The 24,728-nt window shown below is 51.3% G+C and overlaps 1 protein-coding gene across 1 annotated transcript in view; it reads left to right on the top strand.

The window, feature by feature from the left end:
- The window catches only part of LOC116947046 (EF-hand domain-containing protein D1-like), a 47,979-nt gene that overhangs the window by 14,796 nt on the left and 8,455 nt on the right, over positions 1-24,728 (top strand). Inside the window, exons 2-3 of the mRNA XM_032962421.2 lie at positions 10,826-10,973; positions 13,808-13,942. Of these exons, the coding sequence (XP_032818312.2) occupies positions 10,826-10,973; positions 13,808-13,942 (283 nt within the window). The remainder of the gene's footprint in view (positions 1-10,825; positions 10,974-13,807; positions 13,943-24,728) is intronic.

The raw sequence follows: 24,728 nt of genomic DNA on the forward strand, positions 1-24,728 counted from the left end.
TCTGTCGTGTACCCCGGGCGTGCGATCTTTGTTAGCTCGCGCACATCCTCGGCATAATCGCGCAGGTCCTCACCGGGTTGGCGACGGCGTGCCTCTAAGGCCGCTTTTTCCTCATTACTCACGCCGAACCGTGAGTCAAGTTGGCGCATTAGCTCTGCTAGCTGGGTTTGCGCGCTTGTGGGTAGGGCTTCCACAAAATCGGCTGCCCGCCCATCCAGATTCATAATAAGTTGACGTAACGCCTGCGCGTCCGTCCACCCATTAATTTCCTTCGCCCCTATGACGTTGCGGGCAAACGCTTTCCATGAAGGGGTACCCCGGCCGGTGAATATATGCCTTATTTTTGTGTGGGGTAACGCGCGGGGTTTGTACCGCTTCTGACGCCAAACTGTGGGGGCGAACGTCCCCTGCCATCACTGAATTGTCGGGGCCGTTGCCCACCGACTCCCCTGTTCCATTCATACCGCTACCCCCCGGCTGCTCTGTCAGGTCCAGACTACCGACCCCTAATGTCTCGCCCCCCTGTACCTCTGCCTGGGATGTCGACCGCGTTTGCATAGCTTAATTAGCGGCTCGTACGCTTTGCGCTTGCGATGCGCTACACTGTTCAACAGCGGCGTGCCGCGGTGAGCGCGCTCGCAAAGTAAAACCCTGTCCTGCACGGGAATAAACAGGTGCGGCACGCCGCCGTGAGATTCCTTCCCACCCACGCTCCACGCGCTTAAGCAAAAACAAACACGCCGCGATTACTTTGCTCCAATTTAATGGGGCCGTTTACACAGCCGCGCGAAAACGCGCACGCCAAGCGCTTAGTTCGCTACTTCGCTAGAGACAACCGCGCAGGCACGCGACCGCAACACCGTCTCACAGGTGCGCGAGCGCTAAGCACTACTGTAAACAATCGTACAGGTACGCGAGCGCTAAACACCACAGAAACCAGACGTGTAGGTACGCGCGCGCTGAACAATACTATAAACGATCGTACAGGTACGTGGACACCAAGCACGCTCTACTCCCTTATTCACCGCAAACAGCCGCGTATGCGCGCGAACACAAAACACTCTCCACCCTCCTCTTCACCCTCCAAAGGACCACACGACACAGTTTATTCCCCTACCAGTTATTTTATTTACCGCGAGCAACCCGTTAAGCTATGAGTAATTGCGTGGGTCAGTGGACGTCAGCCTATTCCCCTTGGGATCCTAGACTGTATTTTCTCTGCCTATCGCTCTGCTTTCTACCCTCGATCAAATAGCCCAAACTTACCTCTCTCTCTTACTCACGCGTACTTACAATCTGCTGCGCTGGAAGCTGTAGAAAAGCGATCCGTAGAGGGTTGAGCCTGGCTGCGCTGAAGTTCGTCACGCAGACGTCTCAAACGGCTGACTCCCCTCCTGCGTGGACTGCGATGATTTTTGAAGAAGACTGCCCCAGTACTGCCTCAATCACCTTTTATCCTATCACAAAGGCATTCCGCGGCGCCCCCATGTTCCGCATCCGTATCCTTTGATGTGCGGATCCGAGCGCTTGTGACGTCACCGCAGTGGTTTCTTGCTACCAGTCCACGTGCTTGTGTGTGTGTGGTTCCAACCGCGGTGGCCTGACGGCCCCTGCCGTGACCATGCAACTTTAATATTAGGTCACGGCGCCGCAGTGCATGTCAGCTACGGGGGAAGATCGCCAATTTTCCAGCCGCAGGAAACCATGAAGTTCGATCCCATTAGGGACTTCTGGAAAAAAAACCTATCGGCCGGGTGACCTCCCCTCCTGGCTCTACGTGGGGTGTGTGTGCGTTCGTGCGGGGGGGGGGGAGGGGAAGGCGGCGAGGGTGCGCAGCGTCAGCGGCGGCATCCCCCGGTGGCGGCTTTACAGCGGTGGGCACGGCCTCGGCAGAGCGGCTCTGCTGCGGCGGCCTCACGACTGTGCAGTGGGTAAAACGCGGACGTCTGAGAAGGCACCGGCCCCGGGAGAGTGGCGGGAAATCCGAGGCATCGGTGACGGCGTCGCGGCGGTGGGTAGGGCTCCGCTGGAGCGGCTCCGCTGCGGCGGCACCACGCCATCACTGAGCCACTGTGGCCGGTGTTGGTGTACGCATAAATGGTATGTTGAACTTCTTTCCCACCATACGTAGCCAACCGTGATAATCAGAAGGATGGCTGAGATGAGGGAGGATGCTGTGAACCAAAACTAAACGCAGCACCAACACCACCGTAGTGCAATGGGACAGACTGGGCATCTTAGAGACCTCCCTCACTGAGCTCGCTCGCACCGTGCGACAGCCTTCATACACGGCGAGTGCTGTGGACACACAGAGAGAGGAGTCATGACGCTGTGCCACGGAAAATGACCCCACACCTGGCCACTACGTGGCTCGGCGGTAGAGCGATCCGCTCGTAATCAGAAGGTTGCGAGTTCACATCCTCTTTGGAAGTGGGGTTGTGGGAGGTTGACTTGGACCATCGTGTCTCTAGTGGCCAATACAATTATTTCCACTTTACGGAGAGGTCAATGGCGGTTATCCTCTGGATAGACTCGGCCCCTACCATGTAAATGTGGAATTTATACCACTGGCTTAGGCAGGGGTGCAACGACCTCCGTGAACGGAGTTGCCGTGCAAGATCCGACTGTGGGCCCCCATTCCTTCTCCCAACTCACTTTTACTGAAATACTGGCGGATGGTTTTAACCGGTATACAATAACTACCCTTTTGCCCGTCCAAGGACGGGTGTATTGCAGTAAATCTGAAACTTGCAAGCGAAAAGCAGACCGCGACATGACATTCATTGCATTAATGCGTGTGCAATGTGTAAGGGCGCGGTGACACAGACATATTTCATTTTAAGGTTATAATCCCTTGTTCATCATGACGTCCTGATAATGATTTTGACTTAAGACTTTCGTGACTGCAGGAATTCATATTCTTTGGTTCTTTCGATAAAGTCACGTAGATAGAAAAAAATATAATAAAGATAAAATGAATAAAAATATCACGACGTTTCCATCGCAACACAAGAGGTCGCCATCAGGCAATGATTATTAATGAGGGGGGCTGTTCGATGTGGAGCAACGTCACCTGCTCATGATTATTAATGAGGGGGGAGGGTGTTCCATGTGGAGTGACGTCACCTGCTAATGAGAGGTGGTCCATGTGGAGGACGTAATCTGTTCATTATTATTAATGTGTCACGAGCGTTAAGGACAGACATTCCTGGGTGATTATAGTAGGTATATGCTAGGCTATAACTATATATATTATTTTAGTTGCACCGTGTATTGGGTTTAGAGGAAGACAGTCTCACAGTGGAAATATTAATACAAATATTTGAAGGTACAAAACTTACAATTAACTTATCGTGCATCTTGCTTTCATGCGCATGTCAGTTCGCAAAAAATCCTGGTCATATTCTTTGGGTCTATCGGTTATTTTCTTTCAATCTATCTCCGTGACTTTACCAAAAGACCCAAAGAATATGAATTCCTGCAGTCACAAAAGCTTTAAGTCAACATTCTGGTGGTGTTCAGTAACAAACACCATCAGTAGCGCCACTATATTTTACGCGATGTATTTTTGGAAAATATTTTTTGTTTCATTTGCAACAATAGTTTTTTGGCATTTATGGTTAATTGTTGGGATTTTTGTTGCTGCCTGGGCTCCTAGCGCTGCCACATACCCCCCCCCCCCCATAATTATGCCCTGGGCTCAAGGCTGTGAGCAGGAGATGAGCAGGGCCTCAATGAGCAGCCCCGACGCAAACGGGGAGGGGGAGTTGGGGAGGAGCTTCTGCGCGATCAGTGCAGGGAAGGGCCTCGTGGTAATTGGGATTCCGGTGTCCAGCAACTCACAAGAACCGAGCTGCTGCTGGGTTTGTTTTTGGTATGGAGAGCCCAGAGGACGACTCAACCCCCCCCTCGTGCTATTTTGTTTAATGGAAAAACTAAACGGTGGCCTGAGGAGAGGCCTTCGTCCGGCAGTGGATTGATCATGGCTCATGAACAGTGACGGACTGGGACTAAAATCGACCCGGGCATTTGTAAACACACCAGTCCAAATTTGGACTATGAGCATTTTTTGTATTTAAAATTGTTTTATTTAAATGGTTGTTGTGCGATGACAAACTGTGGCGCAGTACTCGCAGTTAAGATGTTGCGATGTGATCACGCTAACGCGAAATGGGGCCGGCGAAGAAGAATATTTGGGGCTGCCGAATATCTGGGGACTCGATGCCAGCTGAGAGCGCAAATAAGCAATGAAGCGTACACACGAGAGGTAATAAAAAATATAACGTTTTCCTTTTTTTGCATTTGCAATTTCCCCGCAGACTGGCCCACTGGGACTGCTGCCCCTATGGACCAGTCCGGGCTTGCTCGTGAATAATGGAAAATTAGACCATCGGCGAGCAACAGGAACACTATTGGGCCGGTAATGTTGAATGAATGTCGCTCTGGGCTGTTGACAGTGACGTTGCAATGCCGTCGCGTTTCTGTCAAATGGCAATGGTTTTAGTGTCCATTTTACAGCAGCAGATTTTTAAATTCACCCACAAGCACGGCGGTGATGGTGGCGATACGATCGGAACGTTGTGCCGAGGTTTTTGCACGCTCAGCATGGAGCCAATGCGGACGCCTTCCCGTACACCGGAGGTCCGCGCAACCTGCAGCCCCACTGGGCGCACTGAGGCCCCGACTCACGCAGCCTTGCAAACCTCGACGGCTCTCTGGGCAGATTTCCTGGAAGTGTTCAAAGCTGTTGAGCTGCGAGGCCGAGTTATCTGCCTGGTGATGGACGCCCGGGCTCGACGCTTAACTCCGTGTTCGGCTAAGGTATCGGCCACTCCCAAACGGCGAGCGGTGTTTATCGCAAATGACTCCGTTATGAAAACACTCGCATCCGCGCAGGAAATCCCGACCGTAACTCATTAACATTCCTGGAAAAGTGCGTCCAGCGAAGCGCGGTGAGCCCACTGCTCACCCCGCCCCCCACCCCAAAAAAAAATTCCGGACAAATCGTTTGCTCGAATTACGCTGTGTTTGTCACAAAAAACGATGCCACGGGCGAAGAGAAATCGCGCTGGTCAGGGAGGTGCGAGCAGTCCCGCCCTGTCAGAGGCGAAAGGGGCCCAGCGTCAACGCTCGTCTCCAAGCGCACCCGCGTCCCGTCGCTGGGTCTGCGCGTCTGAGCCGCGCAGCGATTTCGCAGTTCGCAGGGGCTATCGGCAAACCAGGCAAGTTCACCAGCGCTGCGTTCATCCTGCTAAGACGCCGAGTGTCAAAACCGAGCCAAAGTTTGCTTGTGTTAAACCAGGCGCCGGCAAACACCATAATACAGAGCCATTTTTTTAGAATTCAGTAAAAAAAATCTATATTTCAAGAGCCGCAATGCATGTGAATACGAGACGGTCCTTAATGTATGTTGAACTTCTTTCGCACCGTACGAAGCCAACCGTGCTAATCGGTGGTGCGGGGGAAGGATACAAGAATAAACACAAAAAACGTCACGAAGCAGTCCTTAAAGAGTCGCATGCGTCTCTGGTGGCCGATCCCTGTGTTAAACCAATGCTGCTGCTGAAAAAAATCATTCCCAGAAGGCCATGTGGCTGATGCAGTGTGTAAAACAAGACAGACGTTTGTATGTTTGAGTGGAGAAACGAATAGAGGACGGAGTTGCATCACATACCACGTGGCTGCCCGGATCGGCCCTCACCCGCTGCGTCGACTGCCCGCCCAGGTGACGCGACACAGCCCCAAGCTACGGGCCGTGGCGACACCCACAGAGGGGCGATGTCGGGTCGTGAACGCGCAGCTGGAAAGAGGATGCTGGCATTCGTGTAATCAGTGCGCGTGTACTGTCATGTAATCAGTAATTACACTGAAAGACGCAAAGAGGAGAAACACGTGGTTTATAGAAGGTACACAATTTATGAAAGAAAAGTAAGCGGACTTGGGTAGGGCACGTCGATAGAAAGGAATCGGGACCGGTGGTCGAGACTCATGGTGGAGTGGCAGTCAGAAGAGGGAACGTGCACATGGAGATGGAGCGTTGAGATGAGTGGATGGTTGTGTAGTGGCTGCTGCCCCTCATCTCCTCTCCCCCTTCCTCCTCCACTTCTTCCCTCCTCGTTGCTGCCGTTCGCAGCTCCGAGCTCGCTGCCTCCACGCGGCTCCTATGAGACACGTCTCTTGGCTGGCTCTCGGCCACCTCGGACCATTCACACACACTCCCCGCTTGCATTTCCCCTACGCGTACCCAGGTACGCCGCTGCCCACACTCGGCCACGCGCGGTTACCCGCGCCTATTGGCCACCACGTGCCCACGCTAAAAATAGCGCGGCAGCTGCCCGCGCGTCGCTCCCTTCGTCCGCTACGATTCGCGCTATAAATAGCCGTGTAAAGATGCGCGACCACGGCGCGGCACGAGCACCACTAGTCGTGCCACCAACCACAATATCCACCACCACGATAGCCACATATACCACTGCCACAACAACCGTTGTATGATTATGCACGTGGGTACCCGTGTACCTCACGGCGCAGCTCTACACACGCGGTAACCATCGCCAGCAGCATCACGTGCTTGAATTGCGTAATCTTGTTTTATTTACCGTCGCAGCCGTTCGGAATCAACGAATTACTGCGGAATACCCGCTCACCAATTTATCTCTACGCGCTACACGCGCGGCGCGTGCCGTGAGCGCTGCTGCTCCTGCACGCCCCCGTACTGGCGCGGGCGAACCACAACCAGCACCACACGACGCATTGGCTCACCACACCACGCACTAGTGAATTTAATGATCTAAGGACCCGTTCCTTAATTCCCAGGGTGATAGCACGTTACTGCTGCCAAAGCATGCGCGTCGAGCCCCGAGTGAGCCCGCCCGTGCGAGCAAAAAAACATGGGTAAAATTACTCACCCGTGCGCAAACAAAAGAGCACTCCGCCGAACAGCTGGAGGTAGATACAATGCACCCTGGCGATCCGATTCACAACACCTCGCCCTCCTCTCCGCACTCACAGAGACAACATGACACGGTTTATACTGTACTGACGATTTATTACCTACGAATAAAGAAACTAAACTGCATGTGTCAGTGCGGACCAGCAGGCAGATCTAATCTATCTTACCCGCCGCCCCCCCCCCCCCGCTGACCTCTGGCCAATCGGATTATCCCCCCCCCCTCTCTCACGCCCGCCCCCATTGTCCCACCAAGTACTCTGCCCATTCCACATTACTACTGCGGTGCATTATGGGTAGAGCCGTTAAACTCGCGGTGCATTATGAGCAGGGCCGTTAAATTCGCGGTGCATTATGGGCAGGGCCGTTAACCTGCGCCGCCCCGCTCCCCGCCTGCCCGCCAGTCTGTGTGTGTTTATGTGGGGGGTGGTGGGGAGAGCGCTGTGACGGGAGCCGGGTGACTTCCCCGCTGCAGCAGCACCGTCAGCACAGCGGCGGCCCCGGCCTCGACGGAGCGACTTCGCTGTCGTGGCACCACAGTTGCTTCGCGAAACCGTGGGAGATCACGTCCGGTTTCGCCACCAGTCACTGCTGCCAGGACTGCGTTGTGACTGTTTATGAAGTCACATGAATCTATAACAGTGACATGCTGGGGCTCCAAGCTATGTCAAACTTAAGAGGCCCCACAGCATTACCAAAAACAGTGTATTACTCAAACAGAAAGGTCAATTAAATATATAAATATTAACGCTTCACATTTACATTTATTGTATACATAGGCCGAGGTGCAACCGATTATATATAAAAAAGTTTAAACTTCGCATTATTTTGTTTTGTATGTAGAGGCCCCTCATGCGAGGCCCTACGCTGCAGCTTACTTAGCTTATGCCTAGATCGGGCACTGCTGGTACCTAACAACACCAGCCGTAGCACACATAATATGAATCTTTATTTACGGTAATACCGGAGCAATCCGACGAGCTATGAAACCATTTTTTTCCCAGATGCCCAGTAGTTTCACAGATGTCCAGTAGGTGAGGCCTTCATCCAGCAGTGGACTGATCATGGCAGCCAAATTGAGGGAACTGAACCACGTGGACGTCCACAGCGGAGATGGAGCGTGCCTGGGTTTATTATACAAAGGCGTGTGGCCGCCGCTCCCTGCCAATGCTAATTGCTGGCGTGGCTGACGAGCGTATTTCCTGCTAACTCGGGAATATACACATTCTAAACGTCCCTGTAAAGCAAACAAAACGGAGACGTGAATGCTTGCAACTTGTAACGTAACGTGAACATAACGCGAACGTGTGCAGTTCAAGCTAAGTAAGCAATCACATTAGCCGGGTTTGTGTCTCTTGAAGAATGCGCTTTTTGTCACTGAGACTACTCTCGGTTGACTCATTACGGTCACGTCACCACATTCTTATTCAACACCACCTGACCAGTACACCTGGCCCTCAAAAGGAATGGTTACTCTGACCGTACCATCCGCCAAGCTGTTTCTCCCTCCATACAGAAACAACCGCTTGATACTCCGGTCAAAACCATCACACTACCATTTATAGCAGGCGTTACTAAAAAGATTTCCAAAATTCTAAACAAACACAAGATTCAGGTCCGGTTCAATACAGTACACAAAATTCGTGATCTGATCCCATCCGTGAAGGATGTCATTCCTGACTTACAGTACCCCGGGGTTTACAAATTGAGTTGTACCTGCGGTGATTGCTATATCGGGGAGACAAAGCGACATGTCTCTGACCGAATTCGCGAGCACAAATCAGATTTGAAACACGGCAAAACGAATTCTTCTGCCATGGCTGATCACTGTTACAACGCTGTGGGTGATCACGATATAATTTTCTCCGATACCAAGGTTCTTTGCAAACCCACGGGTTTTTATCAGAGATTTGTTCACGAGGCAATTCAGATCTACAAACACAGACACAATTTCAACCGAGAAGATGGTTTCAAATTAAGCAACCATTGGAAAGATGTTCTAAATCGAACTAAACATTAAACTAATTTCAATGGTACAGTATATTTTTCAAGTAGTGGTACCCCAAACTTTCGCAGCTCTTATAAATTCCCTTTTCACACCATCAATAGGTAAACTCCCCCCCCCCCCCCGCGCCAAATGGCAAGTCCACCGGCACGTACACCACCTCTTTTCTAAAATCGGCTAATCAAATGCTAATTCTTATGCTAATTTCTTTGTCAGGACACCTTGTTTGCTCGCACACAGTTTAAAGGTCCGCGGTCTGAGCGTGGTTGTGTTTCGCTAAATTCTCCTGTTTGATTTGTACTAGGTAACTCGGTGAATGTATATGCTCTGACTTTAACATAGCTATTTCTGTGACCAGTTACAAGCTAATCACTCAGCTATTTCAATGCTAAATTCTATGCTAATTCCTTTGTCAAGGGGTGCCTCTGCGAATGTGTATACTTTAACTTAGCTATTTCAATGAGCCATTTCAATGCTAAATTATATGCTAATTCCTTTGTCAAGGCGCTTTGTTTCTTCTCACACAGCTTAAAGGTCGTGATCTGAGCGTGGCTTTTTTCACTCCAGCGCTGTCCTCCAGACAGTCTCGTCCCTTCACCTGATGAAGGCCGCTTGTGTTGTGGCCGAAACGTCGTGATTTTTGTTATTTTATTTTTTACCTACGTGACTTTACCCAATAGAACCAAAGAGTACATTCTTATGCGCTGACAATAAATATGCACGTGATACACACATGACACATACATGATTCAGCAGTAGCAGCAGTTCGTAGTTGTGTAGTAGATACATGCACTGCTGGGTGTTTATCAGACGCCCCTGCAGCAATATGGTGGTGGCTTCGCGCTCTTTGGAAGTTTTTGAAGAGCGATCTTCATTCTTTAGTGGCGCTTTATTTACAGGGTGCCATTGAATGGGATGGAATCATTGGCTCTGCTCTGCTTTTCTCTGGGACTGTACGCTTGAATTGTCATCCCCAGGGAAAGGGTGGGTGGGTACATTTGCTTTTCCCTGAGACTGTATGTTTGAATTGTCCATCCCCAGGGAAGGGGTGGATTGTTAAATGTATCCTCCTGCTTACTCTCCTGTTTAGTTCGTTGTCCTTCCCCCGTACCTCTGATTAGCGCGGGTGGCTACGTACGGTGCGAAAGAAGTTCAACATAAATACATACACCATGCTTGTCCCTTTAAACTATCCCAGCTAATCACCTTTCACTCCTCCTCCCGCTAACCCTCACTCAGTTGAGCCCTCGGTGTTCCCACTGACCTCATCCCCTCATCCCTCATGTAATGGAGTGCCACGGTGGTGAGATGATAACTACGTCGCCTGGTATATAGACGGTCGTGGATTCGATTCCGACGCTGGCGTCTGCTGTGTATATATGGAGTTTGCATGCTCTTTACATGGATTTTATCCAGGTGTGGATTTTTCCCTGGGTCAACCGGTTTTTCCCTCGACATTTATAAACATGTATTTAAAGTATTTGTCCGCTATAAATCGCCACGTGATACGCCACTTCGTTGAGCTATCATTTGTGGCCAGGTCGCTTCTGAAAAAGAGCTGTATGGCTCAGTGGGCTTTACCTGGTAAAATAAAAATAGTAAGGCTGTGAGTTCGGCACACGCCGGGCTTGTTCTGTATTGGCAACAGCCAGAATGGCGACCCCGGTAATTGTTATCGCCGTGTGTGCCCAGCAACCTTTTGTGAGGGAGAGGCTGGGCGAATCCGGCAGCTGACCATTAACCACGTGCTTGCGTACGGGGATGAGCGGTGGATGATGACATTTTATACGCTGATCTTTTTTGCTACGACCCCACATCTCTATGAAATGCGTGTATTTATATATGAGCGTGATGCTCCGCTGTGCCTGCAGGCACAACTCCAGGAAGGACGGCTACATGGACCTCATGGACCTCAAATGCATGATGGAGAAACTGGGCGCCCCACAGACACACCTGGGCCTCAAGGAGATGATTGCCGAGGTGGACGAGGACTTTGATGGGCGGCTGAGCTTCCGGGAAGTGAGTGCTCCGCAGTGTGGGGACTAAAGTACCACCCACTGTGATTGATATGAGTCCATACAGTCCATAGTAGGCTAGTTTAAGCCATTTCTGATTAATGTGGGTTCATATGGTTCAGAGTAGGCTAGTTTTAAACCAGTGCTGATTAATATGGGTTCACACGGTCCAGAGTAGGCTAGTGTTAGACCAGTGCTGATTAATGTGGGTTCATACGGTCCAGAGTAGGCTAGTGTCAAACCAGTGCTGATTAATATGGGTTCACACGGTCCAGAGCAGGCTAGTGTCAAACCAGTGCTGATTAATATGGGTTCACACGGTCCAGAGTAGGCTAGTGTTAAACCAGTGTTGATTAATATGGGTTCATACGGTCCAGAGTAGGCTAGTGTTAAACCAGTGTTGATTAATATGGGTTCACACGGTCCAGAGTAGGCTAGTGTTAAACCAGTGCTGATTAATGTGGGTTCACACGGTCTAGAGTAGGCTAGTGTTAAACCAGTGCTGATTAATGTGAGTTCATACGATCCAGAGTAGGCTAGTGTTGAACCAGTGCTGATTAATGTGGGTTTATACGATCCAGAGTAGGCTAGTGTAAAACCAGTGCTGATTAATATGGGTTCATACGATCCAGAGTAGGCTAGTGTCAAACCAGTGCTGATTAATGTGAGTTCATACGATCCAGAGTAGGCTAGTGTTAAACCAGTGCTGATCAATGTGAGTTCATACGATCCAGAGTAGGCTAGTGTCAAACCAGTGCTGATTAATATGGGTTCACACGGTCCAGAGTAGGCTAGTGTTAAACCAGTGCTGATTAATGTGAGTTCATACGATCCAGAGTAGGCTAGTGTTAAACCAGTGCTGATTAATGTGAGTTCATACGATCCAGAGTAGGCTAGTGTTAAACCAGTGCTGATTAATGTGGGTTCACACGATCCAGAGTAGGCTAGTGTTAAACCAGTGTTGATTAATATGGGTTCACACGGTCCAGAGTAGGCAAGTGTCAAACCAGTGCTGATTAATATGGGTTCACACGGTCCAGAGTAGGCTAGTGTTAAACCAGTGCTGATTAATGTGGGTTCATACGATCACTGGCGGAGCCAGTGGGGGGGGGTGGCATGTGCCCCCAATGATCCGATCGAAATCCCTAATTTCAATCGGATAATTGGGGTTTATTAGTAATTAATCGGCATTTGCGACCCCCACTGCTACTGTGTAGCATATTATTACGTGCCAGGGACTCTATGAGATGATAGGACAATAGTCTGAGTCCATAATTGGCAATAAGTAATGGCAAAGCAGTTATAAGTGACTCAGAATTGTGGGCACTTGCGTATACAGTACACGACTTTCCTGAAGGCATACACCTTCAGCAAGCGCAATGCCGATCACACAGTTCGAATTCGACCCTCGATCGATGGCTGCGCCATCGCCGCACACGCGTCGAATAAAAAGCACGGGGTAAGTCCTTAATTACTAACAACTATAATTTTTCATTGCTGGAGGGGTTGCCCCCCATACTTGAAAATCCTGGCTCCGCCATTGTATACGATCCATGGTTGGCTAGTGTTTAACCAATGCTGCTGAAAAAAAATCACTCCTAGAAGGCTCCGTGGCTGATGGGATGTTGAAAACAAGACTCTCAATTGCTTTACATGTTGAGACATATTTGGGGAGTAGGTGCATTGTATGCTTACTTATGTAATTGCTATGCTGTTGGGTGCAGGTCAATCTTCGCAGTTATTGCCCATACCCTCCGAGCTATGCTCTCTGTGGTTGAAGCTGTTCAGGAGAGATCTATTGATAGTGCTTTGCTTCACACCCTCACCAATATCTGAGTAAGTCTTTAACAACTATTATCTGGCCAGGTGGCTCAGTCGCAGAAGGAAGCAGCTCACGATTGGGAAGGTTACGAGTTCAAATCCTCGCTGGATGCGCCTGACTCAGCCCAAAGTCCTTCCGTGGTCGATAAAATAGGTACCACTTTGTGGGGAAGTCAACAGCCATTGTCCTTTGGAGAGACTCCCCCCCCCCTCCCCGCCATAAGAATGTGGAATTTCTCCTACCCGCTCAGGGCTGTAAAACTAGACATGCGCACCTCAACGCTCATTCCAATAGGAGCTCACTTTGATGTTTTAGTGGCCATTGAGTTCGGTGCTTAAATGGGTATAAACTAAACTAAATCGAAACTTTTTTTAGCAGATAAGGCCCAGAGCTATTTAACGCTTTTTCAGAAGCGACCTGGCTATCACAAATTATAGTCCAATGAAGTGGCTTATCATGTGAAAATTTATAGCAGCCAAATCTTTTCAAAGCATGTTTCTAAATGTGGAACAAAAAACCACACGACCACGAGGAGAACATGCAAACTCCAAATATACAGCAGGCGTCAGGATGGGGATTGAACCCCCTGTATGTCAGGCAAAGTAGCTAAAATCTCGCCACAGTGGGAGTGTGTGGAGAAGCAGCTCTTAGTGTGGTTTGTGTCAGCCCAAATGTTTGCTTAAACGTGCCACACAAATACAAAAATCCATGCCACAAAGTTGTATTTTGTTTATATACTTTATAAGTGATTTGTTTACCGTGCCTCTACTTTGCATTCCTATCGTGTTTTGTATTGTTGTCATGTTCTGACCTCGCCCCTACTGGACATCTGTAAAAAAGAGCTTTATAGCTCATCGGATCCCACCAGTATACATATTTTGATTCTGTATGTATGTACTTATGTTAAACTTCTGTCACACCATACGCAGCCAACCGTGCCCATCGGAGGTGCGGGGGGGACATCAAAAGCGGTCCCAACCACCCCGTCGTGTTTCCTCTCATCCCCTCCTGTACAGTTCCTGCTGATTTTCCACAAAGCGGCGGCCGGGGAGCTGCAGGAGGAGAGCGGGCTTCTGGCACTCGCTCGCCTCTCGGAGATCGACGTCTCCGCTGAGGGAGTCAAGGGAGCCAAGAACTTCTTCGAAGCCAAGGTGTGGGCTGGGGAATCATGCTCCCGACCACTGCGTGGGTTGTCAGCACACTGTCTGGGCTCGCGCTTCTCATCGCCGCGTGCGTTGTCGGCATGCTGTGTCTGAGCTCGTGCTCCCAACCGCCGTGTCGGTTGCCGGCATGCTATGCCGGGGGGGTCGTGACCCCTCGGGTCCCGGGAAAGCCAGTGCACGGTGCACGCCTCCATGGCTCCTCTCCTCTGATGGGGGTACCAACTTTCTATCCGCCTTTTTGTTCCTCACAACTTCATTGTGATCGCGCTGTTGGGCGTCGTTTCACGAAACGAAGAATCAGTTCGGAACGCTCGCAAGAGCAATGTAAAATTTTCGCATTGGAAAACAACCCTATAGGAAGCGGTGTCGTTGCAATTGGTATCTGTCAATGATTTGGGTGTTTTTGGTTGTCGAGGGTATAGTTGCGTAATGGCAGCAACCCCATGGAAACCAGATTCATTTGATGTCATTGTATGCAACGGAATGATTGAACGGACTGGTAAACCACACACACGGGAACAGGACTTTAATGCAAGCAAGTATTTTCCTTATTAAGAGCCAGAATACCAGTCATCGATATGCAACCAGTGTTTGGTACAACTTATGAAAATTTAAAGTTTTATAAGTTATTCATCATAAAGCAACTCAATCAGGCAATGCTCTGAATGCAAAATCAATCAACATAAAACAACCCAATATCAAAAAGTAGTAAAGGTGTAGTGTGCTAATTCACAGACACTAGTAGGAGGTACTCTCTCTTTTATTCCGGCCTTCCCAGCCTTAGGGGATAACCACATACTGGGTCGGGACAGCCAACATGCTGCCAGACCCACAGCTTGAAGAGGGTGAAGATCGCAACGACGACGTATTTTAAAGTTTTATTACAACTATGTACAATCCACTGTATCGAATTGCCGAACAGTACCAACAACAACAACCCGCACGAGGAACATTGCTGCGAATACAGGGTCTTTTACAACACCTTAAACCATGGAATGTACCGATCGCGAAAACTTTGCTGGCCCATCCACTATATTTCAAAACAAGGGTCAGTAGTTGCCGGACCAAGTCTCGTTCCTCAATTACCGGTGCTGTGGCAGAGGACTTTTCCTAGTGCTGCCTGCATCAATCCGTGCCAGGCCATTGCTATTTCTTGCTGTGTCGCAGCCAATTTTTGCCTTGTCTACCTCCACCACCCGGCCGATCAGCCTACAGGTCAGGTGGTAAACCTCGATAGGCGTCATGTAGGTACCTTGGAGCATCAGACCTCTCGCCTTCCACAAGGCTTCTTTTATAGCCCCCACAACGGCCCATGTCTGGGCCCAAGCCCTTCCTGCTTTCCGCCTAATAACTCTGAATAACATTTGGCATTGTGACCTTGACCGGATAAAACCGGGCTAGCAAAGGCTGGCATAGCTCCCACACCTCCAGCACAAAGGGGCATCGCACAAAAAGATGACTCGTGTACTCGTCCGAATTACAGCCGCTTGAGCATTTAGGAGTGCGGGCCATATGACAGGAATGCATAAACGCCCTGCATGGCAACCTGTCCCAGGCCGCCAACCAAGGCCCTAGATGCCACGTTCTCCCATATTTGATGGTGGAGCGCACTCCATGCGCCTGGTACCTCTGCGCAGGTTTCCCTTTTGCCAATCTCGACAAGGACATGCCGTCGGTGCCACGACTCCCTTACCAGGGTCGGCGCGTATTCTGCGATGTACTTGTTTACCACGGCACATAGCCACCCTTGCGCCCAGGCGAGGGTGCTTTCCGTGAGGAAATGGAGCCATCCCTAATCTACGAAGGAACCATGCCGGCCTATACTGTAAAAAATGAAGCCTTTTCTTGGGACCCATCTGAAAAAAATCAACGGAGCGTATTACAAACAAAAATCATAGTCAGGATACGCTAAACGTTAGGGGCTCCTCTCCCACCGTTCGCATAGTGTTTGTACATGGTCTCCCTCTTCACCCGGTCCATCCCGCCTCCCCAAATGAACTCGAAAAACAATGTCTCCATACAATGCAACATTTTCGCGCCTGGTGGGAAGATGTGCGCCAGGTAGTTGAGCGTAGGAAGCATTTCTACCTTCAACACCAATATCCACCCTTCCATGGTGAGGCTTCTGGTCGCCCACCTGGCCAGCCTGCCCTTCACTGTCCTCATTTTTTCTTTCCAGATCTTTTTTGCAGATTCCTGTCAATAGAAGTTGACCCCCAGGATATTAATCCCTTCTTCTTTCACTCTCAGTTGTGTTGGCCGCCCTTAAAAAAGCCTAGGGTCTCCAAAAAACATCATCTCGCTTTTATCCAGATTAATCCTGGATCCTGAGGCCAAATGAAAAAGTCTTGCAAGTTCCAGTACCTCCCAAACCGAGGAGACATCCCTGCAGAGCAGCACAACATCATCCATATACATTGATATCTTTGCCTGTTCCCTACACCCCAGGATGTGCACCCCTCGAATTCTCTGATTGGCTCTGACCACCTGGGCAAACGGTTCCATACACATGACGAATAGGACTGGCGACATGGGGCACCCCCGTCTCACCCCGATCTAACCAGAACTGCTTCAGAAAGGACCCCGTTTATCAAAATCCTGCTAGAGAGATTACTAAATAGCTTTTTCACCCACCCAATCGCTCTCCTATCCCCATGCGTGTGAAAACCGAGTACAAATAATCATGTGATATGCGATCAAAGGCTTTTTCTTGGTCTAAATTAATGAGCCCCAGTGGCCCTCCCCCATCTATCGTGGTTTCCAGCACTTCCCTCAGTACGACAAGGCTGTCCGAAATATGCCTACCTGGGACCGCACATGTCTGGTCTGCATGTATTAGTTCCTCTACCACTTTCCCTAGTCGTGCTGCGATGGATTTGGCCAGGATCTTGTAGTCGGTGTTTAGCAGGGTGATTGGGTACCAGCTCCCAAGGTCACTGCGGGCCCCCTTCCCCTTATATAAGGGTTATTATCCCTCCCCTCATGGACTCTGGCACCGGACCCTCTGCCAAAATTTCCCTGTACAGTTGTAACATGTCATGCTTGATGGTGTCCGAGAATTTGGCATAAAAATCGGCCGGTATTCCGTCATTCCCTGGTGTCTTGTGCAAATGTAGACGTCTCACCGCCTTATCCAGTTCCTCCATTTGAATTTGCTTATTCATCTAATCAGGAGCTCTGACCTCCCGTTGAATTTCTCCAAGAAGGAAATCCCGTGCTTCTGCCTCTGATGTCTTATGTCCATACAGGTCCGTATAGTAGTCTCGCACCCATATCATCTGTTGCCTGGCTATGCAGCGCGTGCTCCAACCCGGCCTCGACCGTCTCCCTGCTCCCTCCATCGGTATTCTGGTTCTTATGTGCCCGGACCATGCTTGCGTATGATTCGGGGCAGTTCCGGTACAGGTGATCCTTACTTCCACAAAGGTTACACTGTGCTTGGGATTTGGCACTCATCTATTACGTGGTCTAGTGATTTACAGTGATAGCACACTCGTGCTATCACCACACCTCCTGCAAAACTTGGATTCGTCCTCGTAAACGACGTAGCCCCTGCTGCCCCCGATGTTAAGGGCAATCGGGATGTGCTGCAGGGCACCATCCACAGCTCAAAGTCTCACTCGCCACTGTCTGGCCCCCGTCCAAATGCCCAGCGAGTTCTGGACACGCTTGCAACTTGACAACAGCAAGCAGTGCCGTTGCAACCACACCTCCACATCTTGGTCTGGTAGTGACTCGTTATAGAGAAGAACCGTCACCATTTTCGTGTTGAGGTCCGACAACAGCTGCAGTTTCAGCAGTAACAGAGGCCTCTCGCCTGCCTTCTTTTCAAAACTTGTCATGAAGCGCTGTAATGAGTTGCTCGTCCTGAAGCTGACGTCAAAGCTATTAAACAAAAAAGGTCCATAGGCTCGACTTGCAGCATCCCCACGATTACTGTCCGCACAAAGATCGAGCGGTCCATAGTTACCTCTGCGCCAGGACCTCTGCTCTCCTGGCTACTGCCTCCAGGCGTCCTCCGCCACCTGCCACCTACCAGTCGAGGTCGATGCCTGCGCCGCATCACCCTCCATCCCGGACTTCCGTCCTCCATATAGTCTAGTCACGTTGGTTCCCACCTCCGCAGCTGTCGACATGGCCTGGTCGTCTTAGCTCGTCACGGCAGCTCAGCAGGTCTCCATCACTTACTAGGGATATTCAAGGCGACCACTGGCCTGGCAGACAGGGTCCCTCACAGGCATGCAGGCAGGCACACAAGCAGGCATGGCTGGCAAGACGAGGAATGGAGTCCCCTCTCTCACACCATCTGCACCTGCTCAGGACAAAGAGTAAAAAAGTCACGGCGACGAGGCTATTTAAAATTTATTTATTTCTCAGCTTTGAACAGTCCGTTGCCGGGCGGCAGAAACGAGAGCTTAAACTACAGACCGCGCAGGGGCTCTTAACGCATCACCGGAAGAACAAAAACAACTTTACCACAGTCCCGCGTGTCCTTTGCACCGGTTAGAGAAAAACAGGAAAATAAAGAACAAACGATAAGTTGTCACCACACCATTTTGGGATGGTAACAAGATATGATCGTGTCCGCCATAACAAACACTCATACACCCCTTCTCCGTATCAGAGGGTGTTCTCAGGCTCGGTTTCTCTCATTCGGTTCCACACACGGGGGGTAAAGGCCACCGCCATTTCTCTTTCGCTGTTTGGTTACCCATTCTCATTCGTTCCACCTCCACCACTCTTTCAATTAGCTTTCTTGCTAAGTAGCATACCTCTAGCGGTGACACGAGTGCCTTTCATCTCCCACTCTCATGCTCTCCAGAGGGCCTCCTTAATGGCTCCAATAAATGGTCCATGTCTGGGCCCAGTTCCCTCCCGCCTGAAGAGTCCCCAAATCACATTCGGCACCGTTGCTTTTACCAAACAAAAGCGAGACACCTCCTGCGCGAAAGGGCACTGCACAAGTATGTGCACCGAACTCTCATTCGAACCGCATCCACTTGGGCATTTGGGGGTCTTGGCCATGTGACGGGAGAACATAAATCTTCTACATTCTAATCTGTCCCAGGTGGCCAGCCAGGACAGGTCACGTTGCCTCCTCATTAGGGCTTCCATTAAAACATTTTCCCAGATTTGGCGGTGTATGTTCCCCCATACACCTGGTGTCACCATGCAGGTCTTCCCCTCATCTATCTTGGCCAGTATTTATTTCGGGCTCCATGTCTCCCGCTTCCGAGCCAGCCCGTATTCTGTAATATAGCTTTCAATCACCGCATTCAACCACCCCTGCGGCCAGGCAAGGGGTATGCCTTGCAGCAATGAGGCCAACACCAGCCTCCGCAGGAGCCATGTCAGTCTATATTGCAAGAAATACGAGGCCTTCCCTTGGGGCCCTTTGGAAAAGAATAGGCACAATGTGTTGCACACAAAGACCATGTTGAGGACACGCTTGACGTTTGGGGCGCCTCTCCCACCATTCGCAGTACTCTTGTACATCACAGTCCTCCTCACGCGGTCCATCCCTCCCCCCCAGATGAACCTGAAGAATATCGTTTCCAAAGTCTTCGCTACCTGCTCACCCAGCGGGAAAACATGAGCCAAGTACTTCAGCGTTGGCATGACTTCCACCTTTAATACTAAAATCCTCCCCTCTATCGTGAGGCGCCTGTCTGCCCATTTGGCCAGCCTGCCCTCCACCACCCTTACCTTCTCTGACCAATTCCGCTCAGCTGAATTCTCTTGGTGAAAAGCAACCCCCAGGATCCGGATCCCGTCTTCCAGCCGTTTTATCTCTGGCGGGCAGCCCTTGAAAAGCCTGGGGTCCCCAAAGGTCATCAACTCGGTCTTCTATATATTCACCCTGGAGCCCGAGGCCCGGTGGAAGAGGTCTGCGAGCTCCATAACGCCCCAGACTGAGGACATGTCCCTACAGACCGTCACCATGTCGTCCATGTACATTAGAACCTTCCCTTGTTCCCCGCTTCCCGGGACATGCATTCCCCCAACCTTTGGGCTATTTCTAAGGGCCTGGGTGAAAGGCTGCATGCCAACACGAACACAACTGAGGACATAGGGCAACCTTGTCTTACTCCCGACTCGACGGGCAACTCCTCTGAGAGTACTCCATTTACCAGCAGCCTAGCCGTGAGCTTATCGTACAGCTTCCTCACCCAACCTACCAACCGCCTTCCCACCCCCATTCTCTCCAGCACAGCAAACAGGTAGTCGTGAGAGAGGCGGTCGAATGCCTTCTCCTGATCGAGGCTCAGGAGCTCCAGGCGTCTGCCCCTTTCCATTGTATTTTTCAAAACCTCCCTTATCAAGACCAGGTTATCCGTAATCCACCTGCCCGGGATTGCGCATGTTTGATCTGCCCCAACTACCTCTCCTACTACCTTCCCCAGACGCGTCGCAATAGTTCTCGCCAAAATTTTATAATCCGAGTTCAGTAAGGAGATGGGGTGCCAGCTCCCCAAGTCATTCCGTTCCCCCCTCCCCTTATAGATGACGACGATTACCCCCCTCATGGAATCCGACACTGGGCCCTCCTCCAGAATTTCCCTGTACAAACTCAACATATCGTGTTTAACCATGTTCTAGAACGTAGTATAAAATTCAGCTGGAATCCCGTCTGGGCCCGGCGTTTTATGCCTGTATTTTCCCATCACAGCCTCTTCCAGCCCCCCCCCCCCAACTGAATTTGTCCCTCTATTCCCCCGGGATCTGCGATCCCCTGGTGTACCTCTCCCAGAAGGGATTCCCTTGCCCCGGCCTCCAACACCTTACTCCTGTATAGGTCCTCATAATAGTTCCGTGCCACCTCCACTATTGTGTCTGCAGATGTCAATTTTCCCCGGTCGGGGCTTACCAGCTCCCTGACTACGTTATCTGTTTTCCTACATCTTTTGAAGAAAAATCTTGTGCACTTTTCTCCTTCCTCCACCGCCTTGACCCGAGCCCCAAAAACGAGTTGTGATGCTGACTTCTCCACTGTCGAGGTAATTTTTCTCCTTTAGCTGTCCTATCTCCCTCAACTGGGAAACCCAGTTCCAGCAATTTATAGGCCCTTTCCAACCGGTCATTCCACCTTCTCAATTAATTCCTGACGCTCCTCCTCCTGCTCCGAGCCTGTAAAAACTCCCTGTTCCTGCCTTTTCACAATTTCCCACCATTCCACCTGGGTGCCGAAGCAACCCTCTGTCATTCCTCGTACCTCCTGACAAAATGCCGGATGACTTTTTCATCTTTTAGAAGGCTTACATTCATTTTCCAGATCCCTCTCCCCAACCTCAGGCCACCCGGGATTCGAAGCTTTGCGGTCGTCATCTTGTGATTGGAAAAAGCAAAGGGCTCTATCCCCGCATGCTCCATCTTGACTTTGGCGGACAAGAAAATAAAATCTATCCTCGACTGCGATGCACCGGAGCTGCTAGACCATGTATACCCCGGCCGAATTGGGTGCATCAATCGAAAAGTATCCGTCAGTTTGAAGTCCTAAAGCAGCCCGTTCAGTTTCCTGGTGGAGGGGTCTAGCTTCCTGCCTCCGGATGCCTGTATGACATCTGCCAGGCAGAGCGGGCAGTTAAAATCCCCGCCCAATATAACGTGCAGCTGCGTCAGCAACAGGGCCGCCATGTTATTCAACTATTCCTCCCGCGCAGTGTACTGTAAAGGAGCATATATGTTAATCAAGCGAAGCCAGCCTGGGACCACATCTTGGGTCTCCAGTATCTCCACCTTTCAGCTGCCCAAGAGTATGATGACACCGGTGTTCTTATTAACGTTACTCCCTGACCAAAAGTAATGGCCATCCCAGGGCTGTATCAATTCCGCCTGGCCGAGGAAATACAGAAGGTGGCATTCTTGCAGGAATATTATGTCCCGTTTCATTGCTTGCAAATACTGTATCACTGCCGTTCGTCTGGCCCTCCCCCAGATCCCTCGCACGTTAACCAAAGCCACCGTAAGTTCCATGCTCTGTGGCGCCTAATCTCACTCCGACACCTCTTCCAGTACTTGGTACCTGTTTGTTCCTCCTAGGTCGAGCAATTGTCCCTTGTCCCCTAACTTCGGAGGGGTTCCTCTTCCCTGTCCCACCATTGCCGCCGCCACGTCCTCTTCCGGTGTCACCGCGTCCGGCGAAAGGCCGGCCGGTTCCGGACCACGCATGGGAGCCAACCACGCATGGGAGCAGACCACCTTGAGGGCCTCGACGCCCTCCCCTTTCTTTTTTTCACTCTCTTCAAAGTCCCACTCCCATCCTCCATCTCCCACTGATCCTTCTCGTCCTCTCTCGCCTCGACCTCCCCGCCCAGTTGGCCACGGTAGGGCCAGGGGCCTTCTCCACCTCCTCACTGTCTTTGCGGCCCTCTGGCTGCTGGCTTGTGGGTGTTGTTGTCTCTTCTTCTGTTGACATTTCCCCCTCTCAGCCTGCACCAGCGTTCCCTGCCCGGCCACCCCTCCGCCCCCGCCATCTGTCGCCCGGCTGGTCGGTGCTTGTTGCGGCTCTGTCACAGTCACCTCTCCCTCGCCACCCTCCGTCTCCCGCTTCATGTGCGCCCGGACCATGTTCGCGTAGTACTCTAGACAATTTCTATACAAATGATCCCCACTGCCACAAAGGTTGCACTGTGCCGGGGCACTGCAGTCCTCCACGACGTGATCCTGCACCTTGCAGCGATAACATCCCCGTGTTTCACATGCCGCGGCCAAGTGTCCCCTGCACCCACATCTCCTACAGAGCTTGGGCTGCCCCGCATAGACCAGATAGCCTCTACTGCCCCGATATTCAAGGCGTTTGAGATGTGCCACAGGGCCCCTTCCACCATTCTTAGTCTTACCCGCCACTGCCTGGCACCTGTCCAAATACCCAGTGCATCCTGGAGCCGTTTGCACCCCGACAGCAGTAGGTAATGTTGTCGCAGCCAGACTTCCACATCGTAGTCCGGCAGAGCCTCATTGTAGAAAAACACCGTTATTACCTTAGTGTCAAGCTCAGACAAAAGTTGCAACTTGAAGAAAGATAGCGACCTCTCCCCAGGTTTTTCTTCAAACTGCGTCATGAAGTCCTGTAGCAGGTTGTTCGTCCTGAAACTGACATCAAAGGTCTGGCCACCTGGCAGGGCTATCAGACAGAACAAGTCCTTAGAGTCCACCTGCAATTTCCCGACCACCACAGTCCTCACAAAACTCGCACGATCAATGGTGACATCGTCCGGCACATCTTCTTTGAATACCATCCGGACAAAGTTGTGTCTCTTGGCGTGGACCGGTGCGAAATTTACACCGGTCCCACCGCACCACCGCCCTGCGGGTAGCTGGGGTCTTCCTGCGCCCACAGGTCCGTGCCTTCCTTCATCAGCCATGCTCTGGGCTCCATGCGCCTGCCGGCCTGCAAGGTCCGTCTTCTCCTCTGCCTCCCCACTCAGGCTGGTAGGGGCCACCTCCCTCTGCTCCGGTACCTCTGCTTGCCCATCGCCTCCAGGCTTCCTCCCAAGCCCACCTCCTCTCGGTCGAGGTCGATGCCTGCGCTTCGTCGCTTTCCTCCACCGACCTCTGTCCTCCAGGCAGCCGCACCTCAGCATCCCCCACCTCAGCAGTCGTCGTCGGGGGTCGATCGTCCTTGCTCGCCTCGGCAGCCCGGCTGATCTCGATGCTGGTTGGAAAATAAAAAAGTGGCAAAGCAGCCACTGGCCTGACAGCCAGGGTGCCTGCTCGGGGCAAGGAATAACAAACCGATCACGACAATTAGGCTTGGCGAGGTCCGCTCCAGATCGCAGCAGCCCCAACTGTGAGTCGGAGCTCGCCTTATATCCTGAACAGCGTGGCCAGGCTCCGCCCTTGGCCCCGCACCTCTCTGGATCCCCCAGAGGGCTCCGTGCCTTGCCCACAGGTGCAACAGGTAGAACGGGCTGTTACCCCCAGCGGCACGCGCTACAGTGACTCATTCCCTGTCACTACAAAGGTGTAGTATGCACGACTCATAATTAATCAGGACTCGATACCACAGACACGAAGCAACTTTCATACTCATTTATGAATGGACACTCAGCAAAGTCTGTTATCCTTAGTTGCAGGCGCCGAGCGGGCATCTTGTCTCGCCCATAGCTGTCGTTTCGCGCCATGCCTTTTCCTCCATTGCAGCGCCGATCGAAGTTCGTGGCGTAACACCGCAGTGACGCGGCCACACGCCAGCAGTTGCGATTGGCAGCTTGATGGCGCTGAACTCTGACGAAGTGCAGACGCGTTCTCCTCGTGGGTGCAGACAGGGACGGCGGCTCTCTCTCAAGTCATGTGACAGCTGGACAGATATCTTCACCGTGATAGTCCACGGAATTGTAGTTATAGAGTTGCCGTTTAGTTCGTGGCTGGATTGACGACGGCTTGTGGCTATATTTTTGCGAAGCTCGGTGCAGGAGGAGATCTCTCCTCCCTGTGGATCTTCTCCCCGAGTCGTGCTTACCTCCACTGAGTCACCGACAACTCTTTGCACGTTCACTCTTCAGCAACGTCAACTCTTCAGATCTTCTTTCCACAGCTCCACTGCTGTATTGTTTCGGCTTCTCAACTCCTGAAGCTCCTCAATAGCTTACCGCTATTAACTCATTACGGCCGTGTGACAGCTTCTTCTTCCTCTCCACTGCCTCGCACTACGCGTCGAGTGGTGTCTCTCTGTCTTTACGGCATACAGTCGGGTCTCCTGATGATGGGGTGGCCGTCTAAGGGCCACGGGCAACCGCGCTCGACCCATGCGAGCCACGCGGTGCCCTCCCCA

The sequence above is a fragment of the Petromyzon marinus genome, chromosome 28, assembly GCF_048934315.1.
Source record: "Petromyzon marinus isolate PM22_M1 ecotype Great Lakes invasive population chromosome 28, UKy_Petmar_22M1.pri1.0, whole genome shotgun sequence".
In the NCBI taxonomy this organism is placed as follows: Eukaryota; Metazoa; Chordata; class Hyperoartia; order Petromyzontiformes; family Petromyzontidae; genus Petromyzon; species Petromyzon marinus.